At 40.6% G+C, this 22,783-nt stretch overlaps 1 protein-coding gene across 1 annotated transcript in view; it reads left to right on the plus strand.

The window, feature by feature from the left end:
* POLR1A (RNA polymerase I subunit A) overlaps positions 1-22,783 on the plus strand; it is a 34,242-nt gene that overhangs the window by 6,515 nt on the left and 4,944 nt on the right. Inside the window, exons 7-32 of the mRNA XM_058803308.1 lie at positions 122-208; positions 852-954; positions 1,588-1,747; positions 2,691-2,864; positions 3,330-3,452; positions 4,803-5,030; positions 6,730-6,984; positions 7,825-8,016; positions 8,454-8,597; positions 9,002-9,185; positions 10,417-10,499; positions 10,612-10,770; positions 11,083-11,181; positions 12,046-12,198; positions 12,391-12,473; positions 13,252-13,417; positions 13,927-14,148; positions 15,123-15,337; positions 15,967-16,134; positions 16,767-16,902; positions 17,618-17,775; positions 18,273-18,387; positions 19,002-19,118; positions 19,860-20,141; positions 21,115-21,315; positions 22,099-22,216. Of these exons, the coding sequence (XP_058659291.1) occupies positions 122-208; positions 852-954; positions 1,588-1,747; positions 2,691-2,864; positions 3,330-3,452; positions 4,803-5,030; positions 6,730-6,984; positions 7,825-8,016; positions 8,454-8,597; positions 9,002-9,185; positions 10,417-10,499; positions 10,612-10,770; positions 11,083-11,181; positions 12,046-12,198; positions 12,391-12,473; positions 13,252-13,417; positions 13,927-14,148; positions 15,123-15,337; positions 15,967-16,134; positions 16,767-16,902; positions 17,618-17,775; positions 18,273-18,387; positions 19,002-19,118; positions 19,860-20,141; positions 21,115-21,315; positions 22,099-22,216 (4,125 nt within the window). The remainder of the gene's footprint in view (positions 1-121; positions 209-851; positions 955-1,587; positions 1,748-2,690; positions 2,865-3,329; positions 3,453-4,802; positions 5,031-6,729; positions 6,985-7,824; positions 8,017-8,453; positions 8,598-9,001; positions 9,186-10,416; positions 10,500-10,611; positions 10,771-11,082; positions 11,182-12,045; positions 12,199-12,390; positions 12,474-13,251; positions 13,418-13,926; positions 14,149-15,122; positions 15,338-15,966; positions 16,135-16,766; positions 16,903-17,617; positions 17,776-18,272; positions 18,388-19,001; positions 19,119-19,859; positions 20,142-21,114; positions 21,316-22,098; positions 22,217-22,783) is intronic.

The following is a 22,783-nucleotide window of genomic DNA, read 5'->3' on the forward strand; positions in this document are numbered from 1 at the left end:
TCTGAGCTGGAAGCTCCACTGTAAGCAAAAAAAACCCCAAAAACAACACCTTTCAGAGTAATGTCTTGAGATTTTCTTTTTAAATAAATATTTTATCTTTATTTTATTTTTTACTTTTCAGGTATTGATGAAAGCCAGTTAGGGAAGAGAGGTTACCTGACACCAATGACTGCCAAGGAATACATCCTGGCTCTGTGGAAGAATGAAGGTAATGGTTGTGAAGAGTTACATGACTTTATTTTCTGTACCATTTACTGGACAAATCTGCAAATCTTCCAGTATGAACTCCTTGTCAAATCTTTGCCTTTTGCCTTAGGGACTTCTGGCTGCAAAATAAGTTTTGTGACAGGAGGACTGGCAGCCAGTGAATGCAGAGACCTGGATTCAATTAACACTTTGATCATTTATTCTCAAATTGTGGCTCCTCACAAATCACAACAGTTGTTTGCAGAGACTGTGATTTCCTGTGGTGCTGCACCCCACAGTTACACTGGGTAAAGGCTGAGAATGGATTTATCAGCCTCTTTTTTGGGTTGCCTGTGCTCTGAATCCATCTGCACTTGCCATGAGAAACCAAAGTACTTTTGTGCATCAGTCACAGTTAGTTGCTGGAACCTTTCTTCCTCTAGTTCTGCTTTCTCCATTTGCCATAATCTACATTTCTGTCCAGAGTTGTTCCTAAAATACCTCATATGTGACAAAAAATGTGTCTGAATGTTTTTATTTTAAACAGGTTCAATAGTGTTAACTTAGCAGATTCTTTAGACTTGGTTGACCAAGTGCATCTGGGGGTTTGGATTCCCAAACAATAGCAATGAGAATGAGTTTTTATTTCTTTTGTCTCTTTTTAGGTTTCTTTCTGCGTTATCTGTTCCCTGGGATGGATCCCCATGAGAGTTCAGAATTCAGTCCAGACATGTTTTTTCTAGATCTGCTTGTGGTTCCACCTTCAAGGTAAAATTTATCCCCCCAAAACCTTTTAGAAATCACAGGATTTAGTGGACCCTTTGCAGGATTTGGAGATCCAAACTCCTGTAATACAGACACTGGTCTGCTTAAGTGTCAGTAGAGTGTTTAAATAATAAAAATGATACTAGTAGTTGATAAGTTCTATTGTAACTTCAAGTGACTTCATTAGAAGACTGAAATACTAATTATGGAAAAGATATGTTTTAATATTTTATATTTTAAAATATATTTTAGTATTTAGTATATACTTAGTATATTATAAGTATATAAAATACATTATAAGTATATATTTATATAATATATACTTATTTAAATACATAATATATATTTAGTGTATTTATATTTATTATTTAGTATATTTATATTTAGTATTTTAGTATTTATATATTAGTATTTTGAATGAATGTAGAATATTGTAACTGCACAGTACTGATAGAATTTCTTATTACGGATCATTCATTTTTTATGACTGTCCCAGTAGAGTAAATGAATTTTTAAATGCCCACTGTTAGCTTGGATTATTTTCCATGCCCTGAAGATTTAGCTCAGAATGCTTGAGGTTTTTCAAGCTGCTTTTGAGTGGCTTTGATCCTCTGAGGTGATTTTGATTCGCTGTAGGTACCGTCCTGTGAATCGCCTCGGAGATCGCCTGTTCACCAACGGGCAGACTGTGAACCTGCAGGCTGTCATGAAAGATGCCCAGCTGATAAGGAAGCTCTTGGTTTTCATGGCCAAAGAACAGTGTCAGCCAATAAAGATCACAGAAGAAATTCAAACAGTAAGAGTTGCTGGTTCTCTTATTCTTTGCTTTTTTTGGATGGGTGGGTCGAGTTCAGGAAGGCTCATGTTTAAGGTGTTCCTGTGACAGATTTTGCCTGAGCTGTTGGAATATCTGCTGATGAAGATGTTCCATACCATTTGGTTTTTTCCCTCTGCTCTTTTCTAGCTGGTGCAAAGGGAAAAAACCATTTTGCTCAGATTCTCTCAGCCATCGATTTTTGTATGTGAAACATAAGAGGCTCCTGTTTCTAGAGAATTAAATATGTACAGCACAAACAGTTCACAATAAAACTTTGCCAGCATTTCAACACATTAAAAGAGGGGTGAAAAGTCACTTCAGTTTCTAAGCCTAGTGGAGCCAGTTGTGATTGTGTTTATTTTTTGACAGCTGATGTCTAAGTAGGATGTAAAACTTCATAAATAATATAGTTAGTAACAATATTTGTCTGCTTCTGACAGTTCCCATAGTTGCATAGTGTAAATAACAGTGTATGTCAGCTTGCCTCATTCCATATTTGTTCATCAGTTTATCATGGAGGGGTCTTTGACACTGAGCTCAGTTTCAGGGGAACTTGATTTACATCTGCAGTGTAAAACATTTTGGAAACACTGTTAGTTACTCACAATGTAGCCACTAGATGGAGATCTGTTCTTAAAACATTTGACAGGAGGTCAATGAGTTTTGGATGTGACTGGTTTAGTGGCTTTTAGACTGAAAACAAAGGGATGTAAGTGATAAAATCTCTTGGGTTTACATTACTTTAATCTAAGAATAGGATTTTCTAGTTACAGTGATCCCTAACATGGACTGACTACCAGTGCAAAATAATGGTGAATGTTTCTTTTGCTGTATTTAATACTGTAATTAACACTATAACTTCAGCCTAGTAAGTAGAAGATATTTTTTGTTATGTCCAAGTTTCTAATCTCTGTTTTTGCAGGAGACAGGAGAGGATAGTGAACCTCTGGACCGTTCTGTGCTGACAACAATTCCAGGACAGAGCATTGCAGATAAACTGTACAACGCCTGGATACGCCTCCAGAGCCACGTCAACATTGTGTTTGATAGTGACATGGACAAGCTGATAACAGACAAATACCCTGGTATTCGTCAGGTGGGTACAGGCTGGAGTCTTAATTAAAACAGAGAAGCTGATGGAGTAAGAAAAATGAACTATTTGTGGTTAGTACATGGGCGTTTTCATGCCACCTCATCATTGCAAGAATCCATTTGGTTTTCCATACTTGTCACAATAGGACACAAAATGACCGACACACACAAGCTGAGATGTCCAAAGTAAAAAGAGGGCAGTTTATTTCCAAACTCCAATATTTATAGACTTTCAAAAGTGGCCATGGATTGGAGGATGAAATTGCCACCTCTCCAGCCGCACTGGTCCAATCAACAGTCCATCAATTCTCTCCTCCTCCAGAAAGGGCTGCAAAGCAATCATTATTTACATGCAAAGTGCGTGAGAAACTCCCTTACAAAAATATAAACATCAGGAGGCTTAGAAGAACTTAGAAGAGCAGGGTGGCACAGACTTGCAGGCTCTAATTGTCACCTTCTGTTTCCCAAGCTGTTGGAGAAGAAGGAGGGGCTGTTCCGCAAGCACATGATGGGGAAGCGCGTGGATTTCGCTGCCCGCTCCGTCATCTGCCCCGACATGTACATTGGGACCAACGAGATTGGCATCCCCATGGTGAGCATCAATAAAGGACTGCGTCCTCCTGATGGCACTTTGGCAGCAGTTTAAAATCCAGGGGGTTTCTGACTCATCTGAACTGTTTTCTGCCCGGTGTTAATAAAGAGGGAGCACTGAAGTGCAGGAGATTGTTACTGTTACAAAATGAAAACACTGCATCTGAGAAAGAGGAGTTAAAAAAAAAAAAAAAAAGCAGTACTTGCTTTGTGGGATTAGGAATTGAAATAAGTTTGTTCAAAAGTAGATCCTGTTCCTCCTATGCTCTTTGTATAAGGTATTTTTGAGGTATTGCAGTGCCAGAGTACCAGTTGTTGGTTCTCTGGGTCTGGATTGAAGGCACTTGAGATGATAGTTTCATGCTTGGACTCAGGTGTTTATCATTTCTTATCAATAAAACAGTCTCACTGCTGTGAGTTCTGCAGCTTTTCATTAGAAGGCACAAAATGCCCAACAATCTCTTGTTACAAGGGCTTTTAACACTAAACCATCCGATTAAGAACTGACACCTGGATTATTTTCCCTTTTAATCCAATAACTGATCCCACAGAGCCCACAATGCAGACTTTTCTGCCCCATTACAAAATGCCACCCAAACCCATGGAGAAGAAGGAAGAAGCAGCATGAAGAACAAACCCAGGATGACACCCTGTGCCCTCCATCTTGCTGCCATCCACAGCATACTAAAAATCCCAGAACCTCAATTTCTCACCCAGTGACACACCTACACTGCTCTCTATAACCTATTTCACACTTTTGTGGATTCCAGTCTATCTTGAAGTCTGAGAAAGTTTCTCCATGAATGAGGGTGAAAGTCAGTGCTGCCCTGGGGGTCAGGGCACCCCAGAGCAGACACAGAAATATTCCTGGTGCTCTGGGTTTCCACATTGCAGCCTTACCACAGAAGGCTGTGGTAATGTCACCAGCTTCAACAATCCCTTAAGGATTTTTAGCCACACAAAGATGACACCAAGCCTGAATTTGAGTTTTTCATTATCTTGTCTTTGCAGAAAATAGTGAACCTCATGATAATGTGCTTTTTCTCTGTATTTGTTGGCTTATTTGCAGAATCTAAATCCATGATTGCTTTATTTAATTGATAATTGAGTTTCATACCACAGTAGAAAATTGTAAAAGGGATGTTGTTTCTGTTCTTATGGCAGAGGATTTTAAAACGGAAATGTATTTATTGGGCACAAGAGTAGACTGAGGAGATGCATTCAAGAGCTTAAAGTAATTTATGTTTGCATTATACTTCTTAATTTTTGATGCTGTTTTATCAGTGGTTTTTAGGTCTTAAGCCAAAATTGAACAACATGTTATTTCTCTCCTCTTTTCCTTCCTGTCTAGGTATTTGCCACCAAACTGACCTACCCTCAGCCAGTCACTCCCTGGAATGTCAAGGAGCTGAGGCAGGCTGTCATCAATGGCCCCAAGGTGCACCCTGGGGCCTCCATGGTCATCAACGAGGACGGGTCCCACACGGTGCTGAGCGCCACCAGCCTGACCCAGCGCGAGGCCATCGCCAAGCAGCTCCTCACCCCCTCCTCAGGGGCACCCCAGGCAGGCCTGAAGATTGTGAGTATGGGCAGAGCCCTCCTCCATCTCTGCTTCAGGGGGTAGGAATAAAAACGTGGCGCTTTTTCAAATTCTAAACCCCATTTTTCCTTCCTTTGCTTTCTTCAAATACGCAGTGTGTGGCACTCATCGTGCCAAGATGCAGAGTATTCTCAGTGGTGGCCTTAGCAGTGCTGGCTTAGGTGGACTCATAGGTCTTTTCCAACCTAATTGATTCTGTGTCAGTTGTTTCTCCTCTGTGCTACAGTTTAATCAACCTTTGAAACTTCTTAACTGTATCTCCATCCCTTACAAGAGTTGGGAAAGCACTATTTAGCTCCTAGGGCAAAAGTTTTGGTGTTTATTAGTGTTTTCACATTGTTATGTATTACCTTGTGTCTCATAAAGGCTTAGCAGAGATTTGAAATTTAAGTCTGAGTATTTCTGTGACGTCAGTTCTTTCAGAACCTGTCACAGAGTTAAACATAACAGTATTTAGATTGTACAAACAACTTACCATGCTCTTGTTGGTAATCACTTAAGTGGATATTTGGATGTTACTAACAGAAAAATTAAAATGAGACTGTTCTGAGAGACTCTGTTCTAGATGAGGATGTACTGTCTTGTACTCAGAGCTGAAATTAAGAGATTCTTGGCTTTTACTTCAGCTAATGAGTCATATTACTACCTTAGTTCAGGCTGTCCAGGACTGGGTATATTGTGGGAGGTATCAATTCAGCCCAGTGGGCTTTGAATGAAGAGCTGATTGATTTGATCACTGTGGTTTGGGGGAGTTAATGGGGAATGGCTGTTTGGTGGAGAGCAGAGGGCATTCAGGGTCAAACAGTCTTGATTCTCTCTGAGTTTTAGGCAGAACATGAATACCAGAAGGCTTAGCAGAGATTTGAAATTTAAGTCTGAGTATTTTTGTGATGTCAGTTCTTTCAGAACCTGTCACAGAGTTAAACATAACAGTATTTAGATTGTACAAACAACTTTCCATGCTCTTGTTGGTTATCAATTAAGTGGATATTTGGATGTTACTAAAAGAAAAATTAGAATGAGACTGTTCTGAGAGACTCTGTTCTAGATAAGGATATATTGTGTTGTACTTAAAGATGAACTTAAGAGATTCTTGGCCTCTGCTTCACTTTCTGAAAACTGTTAATAGCAGTTCAGCTATTACTACCTTAGTCTGGGGTGTCCAGGGCTGGATATATTGTGGGAGGTATCAATTCAGCCGAGTGGGCTTTGGATGAAGAGCTGATTGATCACTATGGTTTGGGGGAGTTTATGGGAAATGGTTGTTTGGTGGAGAGCAGAGGGCATTCAGGGGCAAACAGTCTTGATTCTCTCTGAGTTTTACACAAAGCATGAATACCAGAAAAATGTTTTGGAGGACATGGTCTCAAGCTACGTCAGGGAAGGTATAGGTTGGATATTAGGAAAAAAATTTTCACCGAAAGAATAATAAAGTACTGGAATTCTCTTCCCAGGGAGGTGGTAGAATCACCATCTCTGGATGTGTTCAAAAAACAAAACTGGACATGGCACTTGGTGCTACAGTCTAGTTGAGGTGTGAGGGCACAGGTTGGACTCGATGACCTCAGAGGTCTCTTCCAAGCTCATGATTCTGTGGTTCTGTGGATCTGTGTGTGTGTTTAAAGCTCAGTCGGTCCTCCCTGAGGCACTTGTGGCAGCACCCCGGTCTCTCTGGCAGGTGTGTCGGCACATCAGGAACGGGGACGTGCTGCTGCTGAACCGGCAGCCCACGCTGCACCGGCCGTCCATCCAGGCGCACCGCGCGCGCATCCTGCCCGCCGAGAAGGTGCTCAGGCTGCACTACGCCAACTGCAAGGCTTACAACGCCGACTTCGATGGGGACGAAATGAACGCCCACTTCCCTCAGAGCGAGCTGGGCAGGGCAGAGGCCTACACCCTAGCCATCACTGATAAACAGTACCTGGTGCCAAAGGCAAGTACAACTGCCAGAGACTTTTATTTCTAGATGCAATTGTGTCGCAGACATCCTGTGGGAAAAAATCCTTTCTTTGGGATTTTTCCTCCTGAGAAGCCGGGAGGCCTCAGGAACAAAATGTAAACAATGGTTATCTGCTGCTGTGGAATGCAACAGGTGCATCTGGGATTGGTCTCATGTGGTTGTTTCTAATTAATGGCCAATCACAGCCCAGCTAGCTTAGACAGAGAGCCAAACCACAAACCTTTGTTATCATTCTTTGCTATTCTATTCTTAGCCAGCCTTCTGATGAAACCTTTTCTTCTATTCTTATAGTATAGTTTTAATATAATATATATAGTTTTATATACATTAATATAATATAATATAATATAATATAATATAATATAATATAATATAATATAATATAATATATGTGATAATAAAGTATGTGATAATATATGATAAAATAATAAATCAGCCTTCTGAAACATGGAGTCAGATCCTCAGCTCTTCCCTCGACCAAAAACCCCTGTGAACACCGTCACACAATTGCTTTTGTTTATTTAGTCTAATGATAAATGGGATAATTTTTTAACAGTCTGTTTATTTACTTCTGAGGTTTATTTCTGTTCTTTCTCCACTTGTGCTTCTGTTCCTCTAAAGAAGGCCCAGCACATCCAAACAATCTTGTTCCTTTGAGTGGCAGTGTCCAGAAGAGATTCAGTAGAGAGTTGTGCTGTAATGCGTTCTTTACAAACTACTTAAGTGCTTTTATCCAGGGGGAATAATTTTGGGAGCTGGAGGCACACAGCTTATTAACCCCACCACCACCACATTTTCTTGTTCCCTCTGTAGGATGGGAAGCCACTTCCTGGCCTGATCCAGGACCACATGGTTTCTGGAGTCAGCATGACACTGCGGGGCTGCTTTTTCACCAGGGAGCAGTACATGGAGCTGGTGTACCGAGGGCTGACAGACAAAAAAGGCAGAATTAAAACCTTTCCTCCAGCCATTATGAAGCCACAGCCATTGTGGACAGGAAAGCAGGTAGTTTATCATTTACAGGCTTAAAGAATGCTGCTGGTTTTAAAGTAAGCAGAATGCTAATAATAAACCAGTGCTGCTAAGAGTGTTGGAAAGGCCAAATCCTATTAACACCGTGTAGGTTTTGGTGTGTGTTTCTGAGCTATAAAAGCCAACAGACAACTTTTTTAAAAAATAATTTTAATATATCTAAGTATTGGAAAAATCTTTGCTGTTTTATATTTCTGAATAATTACATATCTCAGCTCACTGTTCCTTCAGAGGGTAGAGTAGCAGGAGGATATTCCTGCCTTGTGAGACTTCCAAGCTTTTAAAACTTTGCTGTCAGTGGAAAGAATACATGCAGGATGTTGCTTTTCTCATTCATGCCAGATTTTTTAATGTTGAGAAGCGATTATACAAAAGAAATAATTCCTGCCCCTCATCCTGCTTCTTTATAGGTCGTTTCCACATTGTTAATAAACATCATTCCAGACAACCATGCTCCACTGAACTTGACTGGGAAAGCAAAAATTGGTGGGAAAGCCTGGGTAAAGGGACCTGCAAAAGGATATCTGAATCTTGATTCCATGTGTGAATCTCAGGTATGCAACAACTCTGGGGTTTGGGCTGGGCTGTGTTGTATGAAAATGGTGTGTACAGTAAAGGAATGGGAAGGGAGCAGATGACACAGTCAGAAGCAGATATTTGGCAGCAGTTGCTGCCAGAAGTGGCTGATTGAAGGATAGGCCTGGGATAATGGTTTTGTTAGACAATGTGTCTTCATTGTCAGACTTTATAGGTGCAAAAATGCAGGTGGTGTTAGAAGTTTCATTTCTGCTACCAATTCTGAAAGTACAGATAATCTGACCACATTTAACCATTCACCAACATGCAAGCTTTTTAAACCTATACCAATTTTCACAGAGATTACACAGAAAAATGTGTTGAGTCACAGTGCAATTAAAATTTCTGTTTTCCTGATTCAAAGCTGTGTTTTATTTTTCAGGTTATCATCAGAGATGGGGAATTACTGTGTGGAGTCCTGGACAAAGCTCACTTTGGCAGCTCAGCCTATGGGCTGGTGCACTGCTGCTATGAGATCTATGGGGGTGAAACCAGTGGGAAGGTGCTGACGTGTCTGGGGCGCCTCTTCACTGCTTACCTGCAGCTCTACAGGGGCTTCACCATGGGTGAGTGCCTGCAGCACCTCCTGAGGTCCAAACCACACATGTTGGGCATAATGCATGCTAATTCTGTGAATGAAATTCTGCAAAACTGCCCTGGAGTGAGATAGCTGCCTGCCAGCCTTTTTTGATCTTGTTTTTTTTTTTTTTTTTTTTTGTTTTTTTGGGGTTTTTTTTTGTTGGTGCATACCTGGCCTTCTAAGCATAAAGAGTCTTGAGTATGTCCAACCATTTTTATTTTCTGTCCTGCCTAGCCAAAGTGTACACAGTTAATATGTCCTGTGCTGAAATTTTGTTTAGATCAAAACCTCGTGTTTTGCTTCTCTGAAAAGTAATTATTGCTTAGAAAGCAGAACAGCTGACAAAACGAGATGAAAGAACTTCAAGGGCTTGGTGTTTAATCCTTGCACATCACATTTTATGGCAAAACTTTTGGTAAATGAGTTTGAAAAGCTTTTATTACAGGTTTTCAAACTTATACAAGAGTTATGGAGACACAGTCAACTCTTAGCAGCAATGAGGGACCAGCACAGGGATATCTTTTGGAGTGAGGATGTGACTGATTAACTCACAGGACTCCTGAGAGCCAGGGTGCAAAAGTTAGATAGGAAAAGATAACAAGCCTGGGAGCACTGGGCAGTTAAAACATCAGACAAGAAGTGAGCCTGGAGCAGGAGTTTGGGATTTGGTGTTTTGACACCATTTAGTGACCGTTTTAGTGTCTGTGGCAGGAATCCTTACAAACAGCTCACAGGAGTTCAGGTTCCAGTGTTTAATCTGTTCCCTGGTCCTGTCATCTCAAGGATCTGTATTTTAATTTATCTGTTCTTAAAAAGCTAAGAAATGCCAGGTTGTGAAAAGTTCAACTAATAGGAAGTTTGATGTGGATGGAAGGAAAAAAAACATTTGATGTGGCTGGTCCATAAAGCATTAGTTTTAGATTTTTTAGAGACTGTTGAAGTTAAGGCTCCTTAAATTAGGGAGTTGATTTTGCACTCTTACTGCTTAGTTTGTGTTGCTCTTTTATTTTTCTTTCTTTTATGGCTTAGAACTTCTCCATCCAAAAGCTACTCAGATTTTTTTTTTCTTGTCAAACTGCAGGCCCTAGGTCTAACCATCATTGTAACTTTAGCTGTGACTTTCTTTCCCAGCTCTTCACTCAAAATCCCTGACACCAAAAGTGGTTCCTTCCTTGATTTTTTTTAGACCAGTGTGTTCTGTCTCTCCTCTTTAACAGGGATTGAAGATATTTTGGTTAAACGTGATGCAGACCACAAAAGAAAAAAAATAATTGAAAGGTCAAGGCAGAGTGGTATTGAAGTAAGTCTGTTTTGCAGATTTATTTTTTCTTCCATAATGCAAAATTTTTGAAATACTGCTTTGTTCAATCATGCCTGCTTAACACCTGAAAATTCCTGTATTTTACTTTCAGGCTGTTAGAGCTGCTCTTAATTTGCCAGAAACAGCATCATGTGAGGAGGTGCAAGGGAAGTGGCAGGATGCCCATCTCTGCAAAGACCAGAGGGATTTTAATATGGTTGACATGAAATTCAAGGAGGCAGTGAACAATTACAACAATGAAGTCAACAAGGTTGGCATTGAGGCATTTGTGCATACTAACCATTTTAAACTTTCTTATTAAGTTAATTAATGTGGATGGGAAGTGCCTGACTCTTCTGGAGGCTGAGGCTTTCCATCTGTCCCCAGCTTGGGGCTCCACATGCTGCCTCTCCTCCTCAGCCTTGTCCTCCCTGAGTGAGAAGACAAATTGAAATTATAAATAGGAATGTTTGTCATTGCTCATTGTTTCACTTTGTTAAAGCCTTCCACAGGAATTTCTTGGGTTTATTGTTTTGGGAATAATGTTTGGTTTTGTTCCCTTCACTCCCCCACAACTCTGTAGGTTTGCATGCCCCTTGGTCTCCACAGGAGCTTTCCAGAGAACAATTTGCAGTTGATGGTACAGTCAGGAGCCAAAGGATCCACTGTGAACACAATGCAGGTAATGCAATAACCAGAAAATGCTTAGCAGCTCTGTGTGCTGATGTGATGTGTCCTAGAACAGAACTGTTGGGAAGCTCTTGTGGGGATATCTGATACCAGGGCAAGGTTTTCATTCTGGACTTTGGCATGGAAAAATGTTAGAAGAATGTAATAAAGACCTCAGTGGGTGATGGAAGAGAGTCAGTGTTTATTGTAGCCTATTTTTGAATCACTCCTCAGTGCATGAGGGTTTATTGAAATAGCAGAACTGCTTTTGAGAAGGAATGCTGCAGTTTATACAAACAAACCTACTATAGGAGAAATATCTTCTGGCCTCTGTTGGAGACTGACCCTCTCCTTCAACTTCTGAATAGGAACAACAATCTTTGGTTTTGGTAGAATTGGAAGGATACATTTTCATTTTACCATTTGCAAAAGAGACACCAAGCTAGAGACTATAAAAATGCCATCTAAAATGGAGAGAATGACCACAGCTCAAAAGAGAGAGCATTTTGGGTTGAGGGTTTTGTTCTGTTTTTAGTACAATGCTGAGAGGTGGTGATGGTAATGTAGGGACCTAAAAAATATCTACAGTAATTTTAGTTTCACATTTCTGTGTTAAGTATACAGAATGAGGTATTGAGGTAATGTTGAGGATGAGTCAGGGTACTGGAATAATTTTTAAAAAACCAGGTGAGATCTCCATGCCTTTTCTGCCCCTCAGTAGCTGGAACATTCCATGAACAATTCCACGTGGAGCTACAGAGCATTTACTCAACATTTGACCTTTTTTTACTGTATTTTTCAAGAAAAATCACTAAGCTTATGTGAACAAAAAGCTGGATGGAAAAGTGATGTTTCCTTTTTTCCTGCCCACATTTAGATTTCTTGTTTGCTGGGCCAGATTGAGCTGGAAGGCCGAAGACCCCCACTGATGGCATCTGGCAAATCACTGCCATGTTTCCAGCCTTACGACTTTTCCCCTAGCTCAGGAGGATTTGTGACTGGCAGATTTCTCACTGGGATCAAACCTTCTGTAAGTTTAAGGCTGCTTGTGTTGATACTGAAGTTTATTTGAGTCTTGGTATTTTAATAAAGGGTATCTGCAATTATAGATAAATGGACTTTGCTCACCCTGATTTCATATGAAGCTTTTGAGGAAGAACATAAATTGCCAGTGTTGATGCACTTATTAGCAGAATGCTGATGGTGTTGTGCTTGTGTTTAGGAATTCTTCTTTCACTGCATGGCTGGCAGGGAAGGTCTTGTGGATACAGCTGTCAAAACCAGCCGTTCTGGGTACCTGCAAAGGTGAGAGGCCTGCTTCAGAATTGGAGCCTTTAAAAGCTCCTTTTGTTGGTTGTTGATTTTTCTCTTTTTTCTGAGAAAGTTCTGTAGACTCTAAATGCCTGCATTGCTTAGATTACCTTCACTGTGTTTGATTTTTACATAATAGTCTGAATGCTGTTTGTTCTAAGTACAATTTTCTAGAGATCTAGATCAACATTATCATTTGATCATTATCATTTGAACAGCATGATCATTATCATTTGATCATTATCATTTCAACAGCAGCAGCTTCTCCTTTTGCAGAAATCTTTTTTTCTGGCACAAATATAGATAGGTGTACGAGTTCAGGCAGCTCCAGTTTCTCTTGGCCACACTGAGTGGCTCTTGTCCTTAGTCAAGCAACACCTTCAGCATATATAGAAGAAAATTGAACTTTTGAATTGTGTCAGAGGGTAGTGAGGAGTTCTAAAGGAGGGATGCCTCTTTCTTTCAGAAAACTGTTAAAGCATGACAGCAGAAATGAAGAGTAATTTACTGTTTCGTTTTAAGTCAGATCAGTCCAAGGAGGCTGGAGGGAGCAGCATGCTGAAAGCTTTACAAATCTAGCATTTCACATGAGTGTTGTGTCTGTAGGATTTTGGCTTCCAGAATTCCTGACCAGCCCTTAAGTATACTTGAGATGTTGATGACAACAGTGGGGTTTGTGTTAGAGTTGTATAATTCTTGCTGCTTTGTAGCCTCTTAACAGCATTTTTCTTATATTTTGGGTTTTTTTCCCATTTTTCCCCCTCTGGAATAGGTGTATCATAAAACATTTGGAAGGGCTGGTGGTTCAGTATGACCTGACCGTACGAGACAGTGATGGCAGCGTGGTGCAGTTTCTGTATGGAGAAGATGGGCTTGATATCCCTAAAACTCAGTTCTTACAGCCTGAGCAGTTTCCTTTCATTGCAGAAAACTATGAGGTAAAACACCTAAATCTTAAGTATTTATGAGGAGTGAAGGGGAGACTGAAACACATGCTTAACATCTGGCACATCTGTCAGGGATCCAGTGGCAACACTTGTTTGTCTCAGTTACTTTCAGACTAATGTACAATTTTATTTGCCATTGTATTCAAAATATGGAACCACTCTGAAGTCTGCAGCTTGATTTCAGCATCTCAATTTCAGCAGAGCACCAAGCACTGTCTGTTCTAACTCTGCACTTGAATTCAACAAAGATGACTTCACTTTTCAGTCTGTCAAGTTTGATTAACTTTTACCAGTATCACCACTGGTGATTAACTTGTACCAGTATCACTGCTTATTATAGAGTGGTGATAATAGCGTAAAGTTATTAGGGTTTTGTCTCAGTTGGATTGAAAACCAAATTTGAAAATTGCTTTATAGCAATGCCCTTCTCAGTTTGTTTTGCCTTTCCTGGTACAGTGAGGACAGAGAGAAGAATAATCATACAAATTACTTTCTTACAGGTAATCCAGAAGAGAAACCATCTGGATGAGGCTTTAGCAAGGATGGAGTCTCACCAAGCTAACCAGCAGTTCAAAGCCATCAAAAAGTGGCGAGCCAGACACCAAAACTCTGTGCAAAGAGAAGGAGGCTTTCTGTTGTTTTCCCAAAAGAAATTGGCAAGTTTGAAAGCACAGCTTCCAGGAGGTGAAATTAAGAATGGAAGAGATCCTGCTACTTTACAGGTAACACAGAGGCAGTTAAACTGACCAAACCCTTCAAAAGAAGTTACAGAATTCAGTGTCTTTTGTTTAATTGCCCTGTGAATCCCAAAGTGTTTCACAGTCTAACTAAACAAGTTGCCTTTTAAAGGAATCATGTCAAGTATGTGGATGATAAGCTGAGATTTATTAAAGTCTGAGGGCCCTAGTGCTAGGGAAGGGGCTAAAAACTGAGATAAATGTGTTGTTAGGTCATGTTTGTGAATGGTTTGGAGGAGTTGGTTCTGTTTAATGGTGGGTTATTTGGTTTTTTCATGTACACAAAGTAAATCTCTCTTACATGGACAGCTGTCTGCTAGCTGACTGAGAACCTGTTTGAATACCCAAGATCAGAGAGCTGAGCCAGCCCTGCCTAGTTTTTCCAAAAAAATACTCCTGCTCAAGCCTCTTGTCCATCACAGCACTGGTCTATAAGACATGGCTTCTAATGAAGATGGGGTATGGACACAGAATTCAGACAGGTCCTGCTTCACAGCCTTGCTGTCAGAAGGAATTTATCCTGGTGGAACTTGGGCAGGTCGAAGGTGTTGAGAGATAACTCTGTGAGCTTGTCTGCAAAAGCTGTTTTTCCTAATCAAAGGTTTATTCATTGAGCTGTGCTGAATTTGTGTTGCTCTTGACACTTTTTGATAACAACTCCTAGTTTTTGATTTCACTCCCAGTTAAAATGATTCTTTGAGGCATTATTTCACTGCTTTAGTTACTGTGGAGTAGTTACATAAGTTGGGATATTTTTAGGCGGGCATGTAAAGAATCTTGAAATAAATTGACTTCAAAAGTGTTAAATATCAGGAAAAGGAGCACACCATATTTGCAGCTGAGCTGTTTGCTGTGTGTGTACACCCCTACACTCTGCACAGGTTCTCCTTTCCTCCTTCACTGCTGCTTGATTGCTTGTGGATAAAGCAGCCAGCCTAAAAACCTCCTCTCATTTTCAGTTGTTGAAGATGTGGTATGAGCTTGATGAGAAGAAGCAAAGGAAGTACCTGAAGAAGACAAATAAGTGTCCTGACCCAAGCCTGGGGGTTTGGCGCCCAGATACTTATTTTGCATCAGTTTCAGAAACATTTGAGAAGGGAGTTGAAGGCTATATCAGTAAATGGGAATCTGAGAACAGCCGGAGCTACATGCACACAGCACTTTCTTCTGCTAGGTAAAAACCTCTGTGTCTTCTTTGTACTGAGCCAAAACCCAAAATACCTTTGTGCAGCAAATTGGCTAAAACTGAAGAGTCTTTACCAAGCCTTGTTTCTGTTGTGGCCACTGTGAAGCCAAGCACTGGGTTTCAAAATGGTTCTTGAAAGCCAAATATGTGTAGTGTGCAATGGGGAGGCTCTGGTTATCTGTTCCTTCCAAACCTGAATTTTCCATGCTGCTGAGGGCTTTAACAAAGCCTCTCTGGAACCACAGCAATGTATTGCTGTCCCCATGCATATAAAATAATACTTTATAGTGATCTTGAAAACCAGAGTTTGCTCTTGATGCACCTTGGAGTTAGCAAGGCTGTTAGCAAGTGGAAGTAAATGGACTCTTTTGACATTCTGGGAATTGGCAGCAGAACTAAAATACAATTTGGCCAAGGCCCCAGTTCTGTGTTAATGGGCTGTGTTTGTCAGATCAGATGGGGATAGACAATTTTACAGTTTCTGGAGTTTATTTATCTGTAAGCTACCAGGAGAAATTGTCTCAAAGTTGTGACTTCATTGAACTGAGCAATGATTCATTCTTTTCTGAGTTTTTTATTTTGCATGTTGAGCTAAACCTCTCATTTCCTGTCTCCAGATTAAAGGATCTGTTGTATTTAAAGTGGCAGCGTTCTCTCTGTGACCCAGGAGAGGCTGTGGGGCTTCTTGCTGCTCAGAGCATTGGGGAACCTTCAACACAGATGACTCTGAACACCTTTCACTTTGCTGGCAGAGGTGAAATGAATGTCACATTGGGTATTCCAAGGTGAGAAAGCTTTGTCCTCAATGGGCCCTTTATTTTGGGCACTCAGGTATATAATTGTGCTAGGTACACTAGCAGGTATATGTGTGAATATTGATGGTGCACAGTCCTTCAGTGCCCTTGTTAATTTTCCCTGTTCAGAATATTTTAATGTTTTACAATTTTCCAGTTATTTTGGTTCTTTTTGCAGATACTAAAGATCTATGAAGGCCCCTTACTCTAATCTGATTTACAGATCATCAAATCAAATTACAAATCATCAGTTTATTTGGAATAGTGTGGGTCCTGACCTGGCCTCATGTGGGAGTGTGGGATGCCTTAGGTGGGAGGGGATTGTGCTGCCTCTGAGAAGCACAAGAGGGGAAGAACACACAAGGAATCATCCCTCGTGCATCTGTAGGAAACAGATCTCATTAGTCTTTCTGTTCTTGGAACAATTTATTATCATCTCTTCTCATAACTGGGGGAATCAGAACAGAGAAAAGGAGCAGTGCAGTGTGACCACAGCTCTGGGTGCACATGGCTTTGGTGGAGCTGCCAGTTACTGCACTCTGCCTAATGAAATAACCTAGATAATTACTTGATTTGCATAGTGCATTTATGGCTTAATTGGAATGATTATTCTTTGTTTAAAGGTTGAGGGAAATACTGATGGTGGCCAGCTCAAACATTAAAACACCAATGATGAGTGTTCCTGTGCTCAATACCAAGAAAGCTCTCAAAAAGGTGAAACACCTTAAGAAACTGCTCACAAGAGTGTGCTTGGCTGAGGTGAGATTTCTTTTCAGTGCATCCTTTGAGAGTCAGCAAAACAAACTCTCCTCTTTGAGCTCATCAGTAGTTTGCTATGCCAGAGTCTTTGGCTTTTTCTCAAGCACGTTTTTCTCTGTCTGTAGAACTGCAGGGACTCTGTTTTGTCTTTGAGACAAGCTCATCTGGCTGTGATTGACATAGAGCTCAGATAGATACTTTTCCATCTGTCCCCCATCCCTTCCTATCTCACACAAATTGCTGTGCTCAGTAGAGGCAGAACATGTGTCTCTGTGGAGATTCACTACACCAGGGTGTGTTCTGTGTTCCTCCTTCCTGGCACTGCACCCTTGTGCTTCCTCCATGCCCTCCTCCTTCTATTTTTTCAACTCTTGTGAGTTGAAAGCAGCAAGAATCAGGTTAAGACTTAGCTGTGTGCTGGAATGCTGTCCTGCTCAGTGAGCATGGTCAGTAAAGTGAAGCTGTAGGCCTCCTGAGAAGGGTAATCTCTTGTGAAGGAGTTGGGTGGGAATTGAGGCTTTTCCAGTATTGTCTGAATTAATTGTTGGGAAGACAAAAAGTGCAGTAGGGTACAGTCCTTTTGCCCAGGAGCCTCCAGAAAAGTTTGCCAGTTAGCCTTGTGTAATTCTGGTTTCCTGTGAAAACCAGAACTGCAGGAAACAAATGAAATGTCTTCATCAAAGGAGTAACATTCTTACTTGGGAATGTTTTGTAGGTCTTGGAGAAAGTGGACATTGAGGAGACCCTGCATGTGAAGCACAAGCTGAACAAGCATCGCCTCTACAAAATCAGATTCCATTTCTTGCCCTATGAATATTACCGGGAGGAGAAGTGTGTGAAGCCCAGGCAGATCTTGCACTTCATGGAAACAAGGTAAGTTTGCTTTTAAATACTTTAATATTTGCTCTTCTTTTGCCTTTTTATGGGCTTTGCATGTGGTTGATTACAGCTGGTGGGGCTTTTAGAGGAATAGTTCTAGCAGAGTTGCAGAAAAAATTTACACACCTGCTTTTATGTCTTGAATCAAATTGGCAATTTTATTATTCAAGTTCAGTAATGAACCATCTCTTCTGAAGGTCAGTTTGATGTGCAGATTTTATATCCAGATGAGTGTATAATTTTATGCTTTGGATGCACAGCTACATCTGTGACAGTAACAGAGCTCATACCAACCTTTTGATTCCTAAATGAATGAGAAAGGGCTGAGAAAAATTATTTGCATTATCCTAGAAGTACTTTTGCATCCAGCAGGGAATAATGTCCTGTTATGAATTGACTGGCTTGTTAATCAAAATAGATAAATTTTTTGACAACTTCACATTTTCTGTGGCACTGCTGAACTTTGACATTCTGAGTTGCTTCTCTGTCAGGTTCTTTAAAGTTCTTCTGGAAGCAATTAAAAGGAAGACTACAAAGATGGCATCTTTTAATGAAGTCAGCACTCGGAAAACAACTTGGAAGGATTTAGATGATGAGCAAGACAAGGTACAAAAAATCATCACCTGACAAACACCTCACTTCTTTCACTGCTGTTGAGAACCAGAATTGGAAAAGTGTAGCATCTTTCAGTGCACACCAAATCTGCGAATACTAAATTACTACTGAAATACTTTGTACATAAACTGTCTTTGTGTTCTCATAAAATTGACAAGGAAATTGAAGTTTTTGTTTATTAATTCCTGATTTGCTTAAGACTGTACTCTGAAAATGACTGCTCATTTTAGCTTCTTTTGGACAAAAACACATCACTCTTCTTCCTCCAAGATCAGGGTCCTGTTGGAGCAGTGGTTGTCAAAACTTTAGGGAAGGTCCTCTGTTCATTGAAATGCTTTTGCATGTTCTTTCACTCCTCTCCCATCAAGGAATGTCAGAGCAGAGTGACAGCTTATCCATCTTGTAGACATTGATCTTGTTAAATGTTGCAGTTATCAGGAATATGAGTTCATTTCTTTATAGTAGTGGACACACAGAAACTATTTTTTTCTGTAAAGGCAGAACCTTGAACAAGAGATTGTTAAACTCCAGATGTTTGGCTGGAGGCTTTTGATGCTGTTGGTACTGACTAGCAGTCAGCCTGATCATCTGTCATGGATTTTTAGACCCTGAACAGTCTGGAAGCTGTAGCAGAGGAAGAAGAGAACATTGTTGATGCAGAAGCTGATGAAGGGGATGGTGATGCTACAGAAACAAAACGGAGGAAGAACCAGGAGGAAGAGGTAATGGCTTTATAGGTGCTCAGCACTGCTCTTTAAAAGTCCCTATTTCTTCTGTGTTTGACTTGGGAAGGAAAACTTCCATTGAAACAAAATGCTGAAAAAAACCAAACCCCACTTGAGAGGGAAATAGAGGTTTTCTCCTTCTTTGGGCTGAAGAGTTTTCATTTGTGTCTTTTCTGAAGCTTTGTTCTTCAGGTATTTGGGTGGATGTGTCTGGCAGTCAGGCTGTGCTGAAGTTCACCTTAATTTTATCTTTTGCTAATTTCATGCTATTAATTGTTTTTTAACACTTTACTGTGGTTCTTAAAAAATAGTCTCCCTGCATGTTTCTCTGTGTTCAGTACTTCATAATAAGCTCTTAAAAGGTGGAGTGCTGTAATTTCTGCAAGAGGGCGGGGTAACTGAAAATCTGAGGGAATCCTATCATCAGTTGGATTATGGGAAGAAATTGGACTTTCTCAGGGAGAGCAAACTAAATTCTACAAGCTAAAAACTACAGTCTCAACATCCTGTAGCATCCTGGACTGTGGTGAGAAATAATGGTAAGATTATAAAGAGATAAAGACTGAACCTAATCTGTTGTATTATTTTCTTTACAACAAAATTGCATTTTCTTTGTGCTGTAGGGGCAAGATCCTTGCAACTCAGCAGTGAAGAACATCCCAGAATTGGACTTTTCATGGTGTGCTGTGTCTCTGTACAGGTTCTGGCTCAGATAAACACAGAGTTATTTCTTTGCAGGTTGATTATGAGAGCGAAGAAGAGAATGGGGAAGAAAACGTTAATGAGAATCCAGAAGATGAAGAGGCTGAATCTGAAAAAGAAGAAGGGACTCCTGGTGCTGAAGAGGATCAGAACAGAGCAGAGGGTGAAGATTCTCAGCATCTTTCCTTTGTGTCTCAGACTAAAAAAGGGAAAGATCAACTGCTTAAGTCAGCAGAGGTGCGAGTGAGCGCTGTTGTGGAGAGCCACCCATCCATACAGGATTACACCTTTGACACTGAGAGTGAGCTTTGGTGTGAGGTAAGGTGGAACATCTCTGGGTGCTTGCACAGTCGGAGCCCCCATAACTAACGGCTCTTTTCCATGCAGTGCTGCTGTTCTGTCTCAGCAATCCCATGTGAATACAGAAAGCAGCACTACAAATGTATTTTTTGATGGCATTTTTAGTACTTTCTCATTTTCAGAACACCTCATGGAACTTTTTCTAAAAACAATTTTTGACAGGCTTATTGTTTTAATCTTTTAGTATATGATGGGCTGCTGTGGGGGTGTTCACAGGGGTCTTAGGGTGAGGGAAGAGACGAGGATCTGACTCCATGTTTCATAAGGCTGATTTATTATTTTATGATATATATTATATTAAAACTATACTAAAAGAATAGAAGAAAGGATTTCATCAGAAGGCTGAGCTAAGAATAGAAAAAGAATGATAACAAAGGTTTGTGACTGACTGAGACAGTCCAGACAGCTGACTGAGATTGGCCATTAATTAGAAACAACCACATGAGACCAATCCCAGATGCACCTGTTGCATTCCACAGCAGCAGATAATCATTGTTTACATTTTGTTTCTGAGGCCTCTCAGCTTCTCAGGAGCAAAAATCCTAAGGAAAGGATTTTTCATAAAAAATGTCTGTGGCAGTCTGCTGTGTAGCCCTTGATGAATAAAAGCGATGGCTGAACTGTTGATAAAAATGTAAACATCTTAATAAAAAATAAAAACCTCAACAAGCATATACCTGACAGAAGGGATAAACAAACAAAAAAAAAAATTGCTGTCCTTGTACGTTGAGACCTCAGAAGCAATGTGGATGAACAGCCCTGGGGTGGGGAGTTCACATTGCCATCACTCACCTCTAATTCCAGTCAGACATTTATGTTCCTTCACACACAACCAGGGTAATTCCACGTGTCAGCTTTGTGCCTGAAGAGAAGGGTGCTGGTTGTCGAGCCTGCTGTTCAAGCCTCCTTACCTGTGCTGTTTCCCCCTCAGGTTTCCCTGGCCCTGCCTCTGACCAAGGTGTACTTTGACGTGTCCTCGCTGCTGGCGTCGCTGGCGCGCGGCACGGTGATCCACGAGGTGAAGGGCATCACTCGCTGCCTGCTCAACGAGAGCACCAGCAAGGAGGGACAGAAGGAATCTGTTCTCCAGACAGAAGGGATCAACCTGGCAGAGCTCTTCAAATACTCTGATGTGTGTAATCTGTTTCTAACCCCAGACTTCAATGCTCTTTTGTGTCTGGGGGAGATGGTGGATGATGGATGTCATTTCAGTTTCTCAGGGGTGATGTGGAGCCTTTCAGCTCCTGAACTGTCTTCCTCCTCCTTTTTATCCCCAGATGTATTCAGTGGAGCCTTTTCTCAAGGGCAGCTTGCAAATCAGTGTTTGTGCAGCAGCCAGGGACTAATGACAGATGATTTCACACCATTCTTCTCTCTGGTGTCTCTCTAAATGTTGCTTGAGGGAGTTCTTCATCTCAATGAATTGCAGTGCTTGGAGATGAATAGTTCTGTTATCCCATCTAGGCCATAGCTCTCCAAATACAGGATTGTTTTAATCTGCATCTTCTCTTTTGCTAATAGTTCTGGCTGTCTGAGCCACACTGGGCATTGCACTGTGTTGTTTGGAAGACTTTAACTTGTTTTCTGTTAAGTCTTCTTTTGAAAGACTTTAACTTGTTTAACTTGTTTTCTGGTGTAATTTGTTAGCTTGCTTTTTGTGATTTCAGTTAATTTTCTCATGTGGTGAATTTTGACTCCAGTGCTCCTATTCATCTATTTAATGCTACTTAACACAAATCCTCAGAATAATTTTTCTCTGTGTTTAACAGCCAGGCTGCTGCCTAGTTATTCTGTAACTGTTGGTGCTGCTTAAGCTCATGAAAAACATAGGAAAAAAATCTGTCTTAGCTTAAGTTATTTAGAAATACAGAGCAACTGTTGTCCTAACTTGTGTCTCTGTTTTTTCTGTTTTCAGATTTTGGACCTGAACAGACTTTATTGCAATGATATCCATTCCATGGCTAAGAATTATGGAATTGAATCAGCCCTGAGGGTGATTATAAAGGAAATAAAAGATGTATTTGCTGTATATGGTAGGATTTCTTTGTATTTTTATAGTCTTTAATAACATTAAGATAGGAAAATACAGACACATGCTTTCAGTTACGGTTTTGCATGATCTTTTCATTTATGTGCTTATTTTTAGGTTGCAGGTTTTCATAGTTTTAATTATTTTAGAGTCTTCTGTGAAGACCTTGCTGGTTAGTTATTAATTTTCTTTTAATCAGTAGGAAATAGGTGAGGTTGAATTTATTCCCCCTTCACAGAGTTTTTCCATTCTGGTATATTTTTTTCCAAGCTACAAGTTTCAGACCAATTAATTATTAATGTCTGAGGAAGCCAACTGTTAGACTTGTGCAGTGGCCCTGAGAAGAGGCTCAACCTTGCCTCACTTTGCCTTTTTAATGATGGGAACCCAGGCTCCTGAGTTTTTCTATCTTTGCTAAAACAGCTGCACTGCACTGTCTGAATGTTCTTCTCTCAGATGATTCAGAGAGCCCAGCCTGGGGAGGCTGCATGGCTTCACAGGCACTCACTGCGAAATAAACCATTGAAAATGGGGGAGATTAATACAGTAGGAATTTTAGCAAGCAGTTATA

Source organism: Ammospiza caudacuta, chromosome 4 (assembly GCF_027887145.1).
Source record: "Ammospiza caudacuta isolate bAmmCau1 chromosome 4, bAmmCau1.pri, whole genome shotgun sequence".
In the NCBI taxonomy this organism is placed as follows: domain Eukaryota; kingdom Metazoa; phylum Chordata; class Aves; order Passeriformes; family Passerellidae; genus Ammospiza; species Ammospiza caudacuta.